Below are 15,942 nucleotides of genomic sequence, written 5' to 3' on the forward strand. Positions count from 1 at the left end.
GAATCGCAAAATGTGTTGGTAAGCGCATAACTCGAGAACGGCTGAACCGATTTCGATAATTCTTTTTTTATTATATTCCTTGAAGTACGAGGATGGTTTTTATGTATAGAAAACGTAAATATGTACCACGGGCGAAGCCGGGGCGGACCGCTAGTTTTATAATGAAATCGATAGAATATACAAGTTTTAAAGTAAACTACATTGACTAATACATTATAAACACATTTAAGTAATAAGATTGAAATTAGATTTAGATGCATAATAATCGAGTCATCGAGAACGATATCAGCACATCAAGAAAGTCATTTGCCTACCTTATAACGTATATGTATCGCGTATAGTTAGATAATGACAAAAAAGTTACCCCGAAGCATCTTATTACGCAAGAGAAAAGAATATAAAGATTGCGTATCGTTTCCGAGATTCGCAAAATGTTTCCTTCAAATTCAATTTATATTAAATCTGTTGTTATCTTTAGGGATTGTACCTTTATTGTTTCATTAAGTGCTTACGTTTCCTGGAACGGAGTCCCTAAAGTATTTCTTTAGAATATAAAATGCTTTTGTCGATACTTTGTTTTTGATAATGAAAAATACATTATGATCATTGATAATACTATGATATTATATTAAACAACTAGCTGCTCCGCGCGGTTTCACCCCCGTGGCTCCACTCCTGTTGCCCGTAGCGTGATGAAATATAGCCTATAACCTTCCTAGATAAATGGGCTATCTAACACCGAAAGAATTTTTCAAATCGGACCAGTAGTTCCCGAGATTAGTGCGTTCAAACAAACAAACAAACAAACAAACAAACTCTTCAGCTTTATAATATTATATTAAACAATTTAAAGTAGAATTAGTGATATAAAATGTATAAATTCTTTTATAATAAATTAATATTATGATATTAAACGTGTATCAATTAGGAATTTGAATGAATATATTGCTAAAGTCTTGCCTAATAATTTACACATTAGTAAATTCTGTTTAAATGGGACTACATTTGATGGTTGAATAATACATGAATAATACATTTTAATTCGTATATATTTGCTATATTTGCTTAAACAATACTTCTGACCTCAGCCAAGTGAAAAAGACCAAGTGTAAAATGTTTTTACAAAGATGCGAATATACAAGCGTTAATGAATAACGACATTCATATTTTGGTTTTAATATAAGCACCAGACTTCATAAAATACACTAGACTTCATTACTGTAATCCGCTCCATCAAAAAACGAGTCCAAAACTGTAAACAAAATATCGTCACAACAAAGGGTGCATTGTAAAACAAGATTGTGAAATACACGTTAAAAAAAACGTAACTGTCAGGTGCCAAGTCCGAAATAAATATGTAAAATTCATACAATTATGTTGTCCCATACTGCGGGACAGGATATGTATTGAGCCGGTCATGTTGGTACACAGGCACACACACATACACATACATAATATGAATTGAGCCGGCCATGTTGGTACACACGCACACATACACGATTGAACAAAGCCATTTCACCTTTCAAACGCAGGGTGAGATTTGCGAATGTATGAATGTATGAAATTTTTGGAGGTCACTCGTTTTTATTTTATGTCATCTTTGTAATGACGCTTAAGGAAGGTTCCGCAGCATACCTAATAATAGGTGTTTAGTTTACTTTTACGGGGACTCATGTTGATGGAATTTCACTTATCTCGATGACTTTTCAATTATTTGGAGAGCTTTAATTCATCTCTTAAGCAATATGGCTAACAGTAAGTGTCTGGGAGTTTTTTAAGTGTATATGTATAATAATATAGATAATATAGATAACATAAAGTATAATGTATTTTTAAAATCAGCCATGAGAAAATACGTGAAGTAAGTACTGTTTTTATGAACCTTGATCACCAAATATTATCATTTATATTATATATATAATTATTGGCCCATTGACCAAGCTAGCGAGTAAGCATACGATGGTAGCACATACTAACACTACCCAATCGTCCATATTTCATCCGTCAGAAAAAAGGTAAGGTCTGATGACCCTGGGATCTTGTACTACAAAACGAATGAGGTTAATTTGTGTTAAAAAGTGTAAAATTTATCAGCGACTTAGTAACAGATTAATGTTGTAGGGGGTGCGCAAAATTATTCTTATGTACAAAATAAATTGATTTGATTTTTATGATCAAAGCGTAGGTACTGATATCCAGACGTGATATAAAACAAGTCTTAGCGCTTTTTTAACTAATGAAAATAGAAATTATAATAATGCCACATAATGCTATTAACATATCCATGTATATTATAATATAATATGTATCTCCAACGCGCATAATTTCGATTTAAGATTCAAGATAATTTACATTTTACGATAGAAATTATAGGTCTGTTCGGAATATTATGCTCGTATAAGTTTATTACACATTATCTGTACACATAAAATACGAGATTCGTATTCTGGGAATAAATTAATTGGGATATATTCTGGAGTTAAGAAACTCGCAAGCAGATCTCGTTTCGATATTGTGCAAAATTTAACATAAATAATCAAAGGTATATTAAAGTATATTTATGTACTATGTTATAAAATGTAGTGTTTAATTCATATCGACTGTTTAAGTATTATAAATAGGTATATTAAAAATCTAATAGTTCAAAATGCTTCTTAACTGTAAAATACGTTATATTATACCGTTTAATATTAAAAAAATGAAAGATTTTTACTTTATACCGTGGTCACGGGGAGACTGAGATTTTACATGTCTTGGTTGTACAAAAATTGCTATTTGCGAACTACCAATTTCAGTAAATTCAATATTATCATAATTTTCTAGGAAATCAAATTCAATATAACATTTCATTTCGCAGATATTCTAAAGTGGGAGCCAATAAATCTGACGTAGCGGAAATTACGAATACTGCATCTAACATTGGAATCGATTTAAATCTATTACTCGAATACGACTTATGACATAAATGATGCTTTTGAATGTAAATAATAAAATGAAAATATATTATAAATGAATAATAAAATAAATGGTGTATCGATCAAAATATGAATATAGAGTGAAGTGAGGCGTGTTGTTTGATAGTGTGATGGTTTTTTTTTAATCTGTGCAATGTTTTAATTGTTCACGTCAGGTATATGATGTGTATTGTGTATGTATCTTAAACGTGTATATGTGTATCTGTTTATTTAGGTATTGTATTGTAGTAAATAGTAATATTATAATTCGAATCTAGTCTATGTTAATTTTGTATGTTTTTATACATTTAAATGCTTGGATAAATGATATAGGCTTATCAAATTGCTACCGTTTTATTAATTTCGTTTGTATTTGAATGATTTCCCTGTTTAATTAAGCACTTACAGTACCAACACAATCCAGCTTCGTCAAATATTCTGCAAGAAAAACCCTTTTAACATCCCAACTTGACCCTTTTGCATGCAAAACAAAAACTGAAGTTCTAAAGAAAGTCAGAAGGATGCTAATAAAATTTTGGCGGAAGTTTCAAGACTGTTGTATTGTTAAGGGTAATGAGTCGTCTAAATGGAGCTTTTGTAGTCTTGTAGTAAAACGCTATTTTCCTCTTAATAAAAGTCGCGTGAGCACATACAATCAAACGTGTAAGTAGAGTGCTACGACGCTACGAGATGCGGCGTAGACCGTAGAGTAGAATCTGTAGAAACATAGTTACAATTTGTTTGATTCTTCGATATATTGCGTAGCGCATGTATTTTAATCTGCTACGTATTTGCTACACAGAAACGGCTAACGAAAATATTTATGCTATTTTTTATCGAAGCGATAAAATATTTAATGCTTTATTCCATCGCACTGTGTAGACGTAGCTTTATATCGCCAATTAAAAGGCACAAGCTAAAGCGAACTTATTAAGATAAGACGCTAAAAATAGCTTGAAAGATAACACGAGTAAATCGAAAGACCTTTTGGAGGGAAGTTGAGTTAATGACGGCGTATATGCGAAGAGAGGATTGAGCCAAAATTTACGGTTTATTTAATTTTGATGAAGTTAATATAATCAAGCATCTTATAATTTGGAGCGCTGAAATATTTAATAATTTTATGCTATTAAGAAAATCTCGAGTATAAAATAATTCTGATGTAATAATTAATGTATGAGGAGTATGGAGTTACAGGATTATGCCATAACCCTTATATTGTTCCGCGAATATTAATATATAATAAATAAAAATAAATAAAATGGATAAAAGTATGGAATTGCTTTTTACAAAAATCGACGAAAAGTTGAATCAACAAACAAAAATTTTAACTGCGGCAGTAACAAAGAATGTTATGGAGGCAATAGACGAGAGGTTTAAAGCGATAACGGAGGAAAATACTAAACTCAAAACCAAAATTTCTTCATTGGAACAAAAACTAAACACAATAGAACTAGAAAAAAGAAAATATAACCTAGTCTTCTTTGGAATTGAAGAGTCTGGAAAAGGAGAAGCAGAGATGGTAGATTACATAAAGGATATAATAATAGAAACAGGAACATACATTGAAAGCCATGAAATAAGAAACATATATAGAATCGGTAAAAAGAACAACAAAAGCCGTCCCGTCGTAGTAACCATCGCGTCTATATGGAAAAAACATATCATATTGAAAAATAAGACCCATCTCCCACCAGGTATATACGTCAAAGAGGATTATACTAGAGAAGTGCTTGAACAACGGAAGCAGCTACAACCGCAACTAGTGAGGGAAAGAGAGAAAGGAAATATCGCTTTTCTCAAATACGATAAACTAATAGTGAAGAAACCAACTGAAAAAACCAGAGATAAAAGAAAGAGAGAAGAAACAGGCTCACCCAACTCACACAATACATCAACCCAAAAGAAAATAAACTCGAAAGAAATGACAAATACAGCTTTTCCCAAGAGTAGCGCAAAAGAGATTATAAAACCAAATATTTTCAATTATGTTGAACGTGGAAGAACAGCCTCATTATCTGAAACTTCAAAAAACTAGAAATGACCACCGGCAACAGAAACATAACTAAAACAAACACTAGAACATTAATTAAATCAACCTTCAAAAGAAACACCCCAAGCCGCCTGGTCAACGTGGGGCAAGACGACCACTACCCTCCATCAAATAAAAATAAACAAAATGATATAAAGAAACACAACATACGCAATAGTTTAATGTCAAGAAGAGAACAACACCTCATGATATGCACATTTAATGTAAGATCCTTATCTACTAAAGTAAGGACCTTAGAACTAAACAATGCAATAGATAAAATAAAATGGGATATCATAGGACTCGCAGAAATTAAAAAGGTAGGATACACCATTGAAGAACATAAAGAATACATATTTTGTTATATGGGAGAGACTCAAGGTCTTCATGGTGTAGGATTTTTAATAAAGAAATCGCTAAGAGACAACATATCGGGCTTTCTAGGAATATCAGAAAGAGTGGCTCTGTTAAAACTGAATTTCAAGGAAGGGACACTATCACTGATTCAAGTATATGCTCCCACAGAGAGTTCAAGCGAAGACGAAATCACAAAATTCTACACAGACCTATCAAGAGCGCAAGAATTAGCGGACAATAACAGATTAATCATCGGAGATTTCAATGCTAAAATTGGACAACCGAAACCACACGAAAATCTCGTATTGGGCAATTACGGTTATGGCATACGGAACGCAAGAGGTGACCGCTTAATACAATACGCTCAGGAGAATAAGCTGTCCATCATGAATACATATTTCAAGAAGAGAAGTTCCAGAAAATGGACATGGTTATCACCAGATCACAAAACAAAAAATGAAATCGACTTTATATTGAGTTCCAACCCAAAATCTGTAACAAATGTTGAAGTCCTGAATAAAATAAGCTACCCATCAGACCACAGAATGATAAGATGCTCTTTAAAAATACAAAATCCTAAAATGAACCGTCGAATAATCAAAACCATGCCCAGTAAATTGAAGTATACACACGAGACAGAAAACTACATAGAAAATCTAAAAGAGAACTTACCAATACTAAGAGAATTCCTAAAAGAAGATCAGTCTGTACAATCATTCAGCAACAAACTGGAAGAATTAATCATTAAAAGCCTTAAAATGGATAAAAACAATAGACAAAAAAACAAGATCATTAGCGAACAAACACAGAATTTAATCCGTAAAAGAACTGAACTTATGTTCACAAAGAACAAATCGAAAGAAACAAGAGAAGAACTCAAGAATGCTAATCTAATGCTAATCATAGAAGAGCAATAATAGAAAAAAATATGACAACTTTCCGGAGTTCCAAAAGAGCCTTTAAAGAATTATCAACTCATAAAAATTGGATACAAAGTCTGAACAGCGAAAAGGGTGAAATCAAAAATAGAGAGGGCATCATAGAATGTGCAACGGCTTTCTATACTTCTCTTTATGAAAAACCATCACATGATACAACACAAAATAACAAAAACGATAATAGTATTAATATCAGTGGAGAAGATATAGCAAAAACAGCACCAGACCCAATAACAGAAAGTGAAATAATAACTCAAATTAAACAACTGAAACCCGAGAAAAGTCCAGGTGAAGATAATATCCCAAATGAAGCCCTGAAAATCGGTGCGCCATACCTAGTTAAATACCTAAATGATTTATTTAACTTAGTACTGGAAAAAGAGCAAGTACCATTGCAATGGTGTAGATCCAATATAATACTGCTATATAAAAAAGGGAACCCGCTAGACATTAGCAATTACAGGCCCATCAGCTTACTATCTACAATATATAAACTCTTTTCGTCAATCTTACTACGAAGGATAACACCAGATATAGACAAGAATCAGCCAATATAGACCGGGAGATACTGACACAAAATTTCGAGTCATTTGTAACAGGATGGCGGTTCTACAGGGTTCTTAGTACGCAATGACAAAAAGAAAAATGATGGTGTGAACGCTGGTACCGGCGGCTTAGTCGCGTGGGCGTTAGTCGAACTCGTCGGAAAATAGCGAAAGTCAAACGATTTGTAACAGTATGGCACTTATTTTTCCTGTAAGTTTGAGGATCAACGAATATAAATACAAAATTTCAAAGATCTAGGAGTTGGAAATCTTCACTTATATAAATTAATAATAAATTTATTTTTCAAGTATGACAGCACTTTTTCCCCCTACTAGAAGTATGGCAAATATGATAATGGTCACATTTTATCAAATACTCTCCAAAAAGCCAAATGCAATACTGGTACAAAAAGATAGGCGAAATAAAAAATTTTTGCAGATTTTCGGCGGTATGGCGACCATTTGGAATCGTCCGAAAAGTATGGCATGGCGATTTTCGTAAATGGCTGCACGACGATGGTTACCTGTGCAAAAGTTAGCTTGGTACAAATGGTTGAATAATTGTTTTTTTTAATCAACACATTCGCGTCGGTATGGCGGGCTGTAAGTCATACCGGAAAAGTATGGCATGACACTACCGCCTACTTCTTTTTTATGGGCTATCGGTAAATTCTAAAATTTTTGTGTTACAAATCGTTTGACTTTCGCTATTTTTCCGACAGGTTCGACTAACGCCCACGCGACTAACCCACCGGTACCAGCGTTCACACTATCATTTTTCTTTTTGTCATTGCGTACTAAGACCCCTGTAGAACCGCCATCCTGTTACAAATGACTCGAAATTTTGTGTCAGTATCTCCCGGTCATAGAACAAGCGGGCTTCCGGACGCACTTCTCAACAGTAGACCACATCCATACAATAGAACAAATCATAGAGAAATTTAGGGAATTCAACAAACCACTTTACATAGCCTTTGTGGACTATTCCAAAGACAGTTATTAGTTATGTTTTGACAGCATAATACACCCATACATTTGGACAGCCTTACAGAACAACAATGTCAACAATGCTTATGTCAATATCATAAAAAACATTTATGCTAAAAGTGTAAGCAGAGTAAAACTGGAAAGACAAGGGGAAGAATTCAAAATTGGAAGAGGAGTACGCCAGGGTGACCCATTGTCTCCAAAGCTATTCATTGCCGTCCTGGAAGATATTTTTATAAACATTAAGTGGGAAAATAATGGCATATGGATACGAAATAAAAAACTTACACACCTAAGGTTTGCTGATGACATTGTTCTTTTCAGTGAGTCTGCAACAGGGCTAGAATCAATGCTACAAAAATTAAATTCTGCAAGCATAAAAGTCGGCCTACACATGAACGCATCTAAAACTAAAATTATGTCAAATAGTCAAAAGAAAACAATTAGAATAGAGGAAAACCCAATAGACTATGTAAATGAATATGTGTACCTTGGAAAGTTGGTTTCTTTTGATACAAAAAGCAACGAAAACGAAGTAGACAGAAGAATAAGTACAGCCTGGAAAAAATACTGGGCCCAAAAAGAAATTCTAAAAGGTAATTATAGCCTTAAAATAAAAAAGACAATAATGGATTCCTGTATTCTTCCAAGCCTTACTTATGCAAGCCAAACATGGGTCTTCACAGAACAAGTAAAGAACAAAATTTCATCATGCCAACATGCTATGGAACGAAGTATACTGAAACTAAGAAGAATAGAAAAACAAAGGAACGTGGACATTCGCAAGAAAACCAAACTAACAGACGCACTTAATTTCAGTTTAAAACAAAAGTGGAAATGGGCAGGACACCTCTCCAGATATAAAGATGACAGGTGGACATACCATACCACTAAATGGCAGGGCCCAATCGGCAAAAGGAAAGTGGGAAGGCAGAAGAAGAGGTGGGTGGACGACATAGAGAAAATAGCAGGAAAAAACTGGATGCGTATGTCCCAAGATAGGGATCTTTGGTACAAGATGGAGGAGGCTTTTACCCATAAGGGGCCACCTAACAAGGAATAGATTAATAAAAATAAAAATAAAAAATATATACTTATTATAATTATAAAAGGAAAAAAAAAAATAACTGAAATGTAATAGTTATGTATGATTATGTATTTACTAATAATTGTAAGGTGGAAATAAATAAAGCTTATTATTATAAATAAAAATAATGATGTTACCATATTAAACAAAATATTACATAATAAACAACCGAGGTTTTATAAAATATAGCAATAACTAGTGGTCCGCCCCGGCTTCGCCCGTGGTACCTACATGTTTAAATTATCCTATCTCTCAAGTTGGATCAAACTGCACATGGTGTGCGAATTTTATTATAATCGGTTAAGAGGTTTAGGAGTCCATTGAGGACAAACATTGTGACACGAGATTTATATATATATATTAAGATATAATATTATTGCTATATTTTATTTACGATAGCTATAGCTATCGTTATCGTGTACCTAAAGATGAGTGTTATAATTCCTTCATGCTTTTAACGCAGGTGTCATAGCTTCAAACTATTGGCAATTATAGCCGCCTTACTTCAAAGGGAAAATGTTAGTTACGTACAAGCTCTTGCTTAGCCTTTGATGTGCCAAGACAGTTAACTGTGTGAAGATATACTGATAAAAAGAAAACAATCTTCGTCTTGAAGTGCGTTTGTATACAGAAATAACACGCTATTTCTTGGTTGGTATTTTTAGTACTTTTGTACTAAAAAAAAATATTGGTATAAATAGCCGTATACTACTAGTAAAAAGACAAAATAGATGTAGATTGTAGAGTCCTTATCAATACTAATATTATAAAGCTGAGTTTGTTTATTTGTTTGAACACGCTCATCTCAGGAACTACTGGATCGATTTAAAAAAATATTTCAATGTTAGATAGCCCATTTATCGAGGAAGGCATCTAGCTAAGTCCAGTTTACGTCCAGCTAAGTCCGGATTACGATCTGTGTCCTGTTTCATTCGTCAAGCGTATTTTGAGACAGGATACGATCAGCGAATGGGATAGGAGATACGATGTAGGAGGAATGGCCTGAGTCACGAAGCTCTTTTTCCCAAGCGCTGCTGCTGCATATAAGGTAGTCGGGAAAATAGACATCACAGATAAATAGACATCATAGATAGTGATATAGGATTAAGTTGAGTGTTTTTGTGCTGTGTTTTTACCGAATTTTTATAATAATTTTGATTTAAATTTTATAGCATTTTAAGCAATTATGGTATATTTTAGTCATTTTATTTATAATTTAATCCAGTATTTTTTTTATCTTGTTTTAAAGTAGTATTTTATATTGTATTTTAATATTATTCATGCAAAAAATAAATAAAAGCAAAAAATGTCTCTGGACTATAATCCAGAGGTGGCGCGAACAGCCTGTGATGACGGGTGCCTTTTAAAAAAAAAATATCTAAGTCTAGTAAAACCGCGGGACGCAGCTAGTTTAGTATAAAGCAAAGTCACTTTCCCGCGTCCGCCTTTATGTACGTATGCTTAGAATTTAGATCTTTAAAACTACACAACGGATCTTGATGCAGGTTTTTTTTTTAAGTTTATAGGGTGATTCAAAAGTAAGGTTTTAGTATATAATTTACTAGTAGTCCACCCCGGCTTCGCCCGTGGTACATATTTCGCAATAAAAGGTAGCCTATGTCCTTTCTCGAGTATCAAAATATCTCCATACCAAATTTCATGCAAATTGGTTCAGTAGTTTAGGCGTGATTGAGTAACAGACAGACAGACAGAGTTACTTTCGCATTTATAATATTAGTATGGATTAGGTTCTAGGCAAAGCGGGCAAAGCCGCGGACGAAAAGCTAGTTACACTATAAACTACACACAACTATTAATACGTGTTTAATATTACGTATATTACGCTATGAATAAGCCTTGTTACAAGTTTATCGACTTGTACATATTGTCTGATCGCATATTGGAAGGCCAAGTGGGTTGACAGGAAACTTTGAGACCTCTTCGAACTTATTTGTAGGTACCCTCTTGATTAGAAAGCCCCGGATACTCATAGTGTTGGGAATTAATAACAGGGTTGTTTGAAGTTATTATACTAAGATGCGCAAGGATTTTGTTGATGAGAAAACGTGTATGGATGTGAACATTTTTAAATTGTAGTATGTTAATTTTTTTTATGTACTATCACTGCATAGTATTAAACGAAGTGTGTGCTTTGATCTTCGATTAGATCTTTAAAATTACGAAAAGTATTTTGATGCAGTTTTTTTTTATATATAGAGTGATTCATTAGGTTTAAGAGAAAGTGGGTGAAATCGTGGGCGAATGCTAGTTGCTGATAAATTAACAACAACGAAATGATATTACTTCCGTTTTGCTCCAAATTAAAACTGCTTGATTGGAAAAATCGTTACTTGAGCATCTCTCCGATTAAATTTTAACAAGAGTCAACATTGAACTGTTAAGTGTTTTGAATTAAATTATCAATGAGATCGAATTCGTTTTAGTAGGTATATTTCCAATGATACTTGAGCGTAAATTAAAAAATCCAAGCCCAATTTTCAACTTGATTAATCTTAAAATTCTTCAAAATGTACACGAAAACATCACTATTTACGACCACATTCAGTACGAACTTTACGAACCAAGATTGCACATGTTCAAAGTTTATGTATCCACAGTATTGCATGAATGTAAACAAACGAGAGACTAACGAACACCAATTAGACCGGACATGCCTATATAAGACTAAATGGAACTCGGTAATAGGACCTTTATGTGCGATGCGTTGAGCCTCGATTTTACATTTGAATTAATAAGTTTTAGGATACGTTTTATATTATAATAATGGCTTGTTCTGAGAGGTTTATATAAGTAGAAAAATTTAATAGGCTACAGTCATGTCAGTAATGTAAGTATGTAATACAAGTGGGTAGACTACAGGCCCGTGTTGAAAAAAGTTATGGGTCATTTGACCCACCAGGTGACCTATCTAGAACGATATAAGAGCATAAAATAATAAGATTCAGCACTATGACGTCACTTGTAAGCTGTCCACCTGAGTGCAGATGAGAATTCGAAGGTTCAGGTAGAGATTTTCTCCCCTTGTCTCCATGATTTTTGTACGGCGTTGCGGAATAATTGATTAAAAGTAGTATAGAAATAGTATGACACAGATGCCGTACAAAATCAAATGACCAAATTTACCCCGGCAACTGTCGAAAAATAAAAATAATTCCGACTTTGTGGACCACCATTTTTGTACGGCATCTGTGTCATACTATTTCTATACTGCTTTTAAGCCATTATTCCGCAACGCCGTACAAAAATCATGGAGACAAGGGGAGAAAATCTCTACCTGAACTTTCGAATTCTCATCTGCACTCAGGTGGACAGCTTACGAGTGACGTCATAGTGCTGAATCTTATTATTTTATGCTCTTATATCATTCTAGATAGGTCAGGTGGTGGGTCAAATGACCCATAATTTTTTCAACCTGGGCCTGTAGTCTAGGCTATCATATCCTGTCATTTTATAAGAAGAGATTTAATCAATGCGATACATAAAAACGTGTGTGCCGAGCACACGGATCCGAAGTGAAACTTTTTTGGCATGATTCAAAGATATCAAAATCGTCGCCCTCCATGTCGGGACGGCATTGCCATGACGCGACATTAAAATTTTACTCTCAACGCGCCTAAAGAAGTTTCACTTTAAAAAAAAATATTCTTTAAAAATGTTTTGGCTTCGTTTTATTTAATTATACCTACACACATCACACACAATTGAAATGTGATTGGAACTTATTTATTTGTACCTAATAGTTGTAAACTCACTAGAGTTTCTTCACTCAATCTTCATAATATATTGAATAATGCACATTGGATAAAGCAACTCAACATATTTGAAATAATCCAAGCATTTGGAATAAAATTCCAATATCAAATATATCACGTTGTTTAGTCACAGGATAGCATTTAATATTTTTTACTGAAATAGCAAAATATTTTCCATTCATATTGAAATTTATAGTAAATTGCCTTTGAGTAGTACTTGCTTTTCACAGGTCAATGAACTATCATTTATGAAAAGTTTACTTTGTTTTTGTTCATGTTTATTGTTATTTTTGTTTAGTCTGCTGAAAAATATTAAAGCGTTTTAAAGTGGGAAATGTTTAGATTATTTTAATAATGCTGTATTTTAATGAAATGGGTGTTAGTTTATAAAACTTAGACTTTTTATTTCTATTAGAGATGTTTTCTTATATTATGGAAAAGCGACTGGTAAATTAAATATTTTGTCAACAAACAATAATTATTAATATTCATAAATTTACGACAGCATTGCATTTAACATCGATTATATTATTTTTTTTATACCACAACCGACAAAGGAGCGGGCGGTGTACTGATGAAAATGATCACCGCCGCCCATGAACAATTGCAACGTGGTAACTTTGCGATTGTTTTGCCGGCCTTTGAGAGACACAAATAATATAATAATACCATTTCCTACAGCATAATAATATTATTATGTGCTTAAATTTCACTTTTTACAATGGCAACTATTACACCTTTTACTATTAAACAATATTAATTAATTCACCTAACTACTTATTCCGTAACACAACACCGGTAAAACATTCATCTGTATCCCAACTAATTAATTTCATTATAATTTAGATATACAAGGAAGCTAAGGAAATCGTGTAGCACATTGCGCTCCGTGAAATGGTAATTAGTGAATGTATTATGGATATATTTGTGTTTGGAATCGCAGATACAAGGAGCAATTTTGTGAGCGTCTAATTCGGGAATTTAGACGTTTTACGGGAAAGTTTAGGGTACAATTTTGGATTAATAGGCAAGGCTTGTAATGTACGGTAATGTAGATAGAATTATCTGAAATATACAATAGCGGATTAGGTGGCACAAAAACAGGTATTAATATATTTTTATATTCATACATGGAGAATGTTAAAGCTAAGTAGGTACGTAAGTTAGTAAATTATTTATCTGTAATATGCTTGTATCACTGTTAGCACAGTGAAACTAGAAACTAGAACTTTTAGGCTACAATTAGGGATTAGTATTACAAGCTTTTACATGGAAAAATATGAAAAACCTTTTAATGTAGAGCATAGAGCGTATAGTGTAGAGCATGTGGTTTAGTACGCATTTTTTTTTGGTCTATAAACTTGAGCGTAATTACAGGTAAAACATTAATATATTGTGTACTAGCTTTCCACCCGCGGCTTCGCCCGCGCAGTCAAAGAAAAAACCGCATAGTTCCCGTTCCTGTGGGATTTCCGGGATAAAACCTATCATATTTCCCGTGGTAAAAAGTAGCCTATGTCCTTTCTCGGGTATCAAAATATCTCTATACCAAATTTCATGCAAATTGGTTCAGTAGTTAAGGCGTGATTGAGTAACAGACAGACAGAGTTACTTTCGCATTATTTCGCATACAAGCAGCAATTTTATAAATATAGATTTCAATAGAAATTTTAGCAATTGGGAATTAAATCTACATGAGAAGGATTATAACGTAGGGCAATAAACCTTAATCGGTTTTTCTTTTATATGAATCATTGGATATAGGAGTAAATATATTTTTATTACAAAGAGCCATCTCACAAGCATATCTTTTTAGAGAATTAAGCAATCTCAGTTGAAATTTTAGTCGTGGATTAGATAGGTACGCAAGAAGACTTGTAATGTAAAAGGTACATCAGTTTATAGTTTGATACAATGAATCATAGATTATTCTTATTTGGTTTATAAATGTTAACATATTTTTTTGACAAACAAGGATTAAAAGTGATGCGTGCGTTTGGAAGCAAGCATCTATAAAGAAGCTCTGGCACAAAAATCTGATTGTTGCTTTTTTCAGTACGTTGTGTATGTTTGAGGAATAAACAGAAACAAAAAAAAATGTTAGCATTATAATTTAATTGTATTAATTTATGTATTTCTGAGTTCAGGAAAGTATAGAATTATAATACTTTCCGCCCTCTGCCTTGCGCTATTTAAAATTTAACAAGTTATAATAATATAATAAAACATTCCTCGAGAATCACGCTATCCATTCGTAAAAACAGAATCAAAATCGGTTTAATAGTTTTGAGTTTATCGCGTAATAGGAAAATAAAAATAAATAATAGTAAATAGGAAAACCTATTATATTCAAAATTCAACCGTCATCACAATTCATTTAATAGTAGGTATGTTTCCTCGACCCGAACATAAACACTGCGATATAAATCTGTCCATTTACGCAATTTATGGCCCGTGCACTTGCCCGATGTAATAAAATCGTCAGTACTTTTAATCAAAGTAAATATTTATGCAAAAATATATACCTTTTATGTTGATTTTTGGAAAAGCGTTTAATATTGTAGGAGTGGATGTGTGTTTTCTTCTTTGAAATCCGTTTTTAGGTATATAATTTGGAGTTCTTATTAAAATAAAATGAAATGATATTTAATACTTTACATAATAAAATACTACCTAATACTTATACTCTTTATTCTATGAGATATGAAATAATTTTAAAAGTACAACAAGTAAAAAATTTATTTACCTTCGCAAAATCTTTCTACCTTTTTAGGTTACTTCAGAAAGCATCTTACTCTAAGCTAGTACACACGTTCTTCCACCACACTTTCACCTTCATCACACTCTAAACGGTAGTGTGTACTCCCCTATTAATGAATTCAACAGCCATAACAACGCTTTCAATGCATCACACGGCTGACGTCTCCTAGCTGGATACCTCCTAAATTTATGAGTTGATAAGAGAAGCCATTTCACTAATGGATTGCCCCCGAAATAAAGGGTCGATGTTAGAAACTGCGAAGATAATTTTTATGATTCCAATCTCGATAAAAACCATTTGGACGGATTCAATAAGTTAAACAGTTTTGATGGATTATTTTCCTGATGTACGTTATTCAAAAATTGGTTGTTAATACTGATTTTCCGACAGCCTAAAAGGTTCAGTTGTAAATAAAATAGATAGCCTTTTTTCATATTATTTACCTAATAGGTATCCGTTTGTATGTAATATAAATAGAACATTTTCAGATACCTGATGTCTTTTTTGT

General features: G+C 33.1%; 2 protein-coding genes across 2 annotated transcripts; both read left to right on the forward strand.

Moving 5' to 3' along the window:
* The first annotated feature begins 4,215 nt into the window (after nt 1–4,215).
* On the forward strand, nt 4,216–4,992 carry LOC149908581 (uncharacterized). The gene has a single exon (XM_090102217.1). It carries the CDS (start codon nt 4,216–4,218, stop codon nt 4,990–4,992), a length of 777 nt encoding a protein of 258 aa, XP_089958343.1.
* Nucleotides 4,993–4,994: 2 nt separating this feature from the next.
* LOC149908582 (protein CFDP2-like) lies at nt 4,995–6,260 on the forward strand. The gene has a single exon (XM_090102218.1). It carries the CDS (start codon nt 4,995–4,997, stop codon nt 6,258–6,260), a length of 1,266 nt encoding a protein of 421 aa, XP_089958344.1.
* The last annotated feature ends 9,682 nt before the right edge of the window (nt 6,261–15,942 follow it).

Source organism: Colias eurytheme, chromosome 5 (genome assembly GCF_061535395.1).
Source record: "Colias eurytheme isolate Ceu_HAF_F1 chromosome 5, ilColEury1 Martin Lab GWU primary, whole genome shotgun sequence".
NCBI classification, from domain to species: domain Eukaryota; kingdom Metazoa; phylum Arthropoda; class Insecta; order Lepidoptera; family Pieridae; genus Colias; species Colias eurytheme.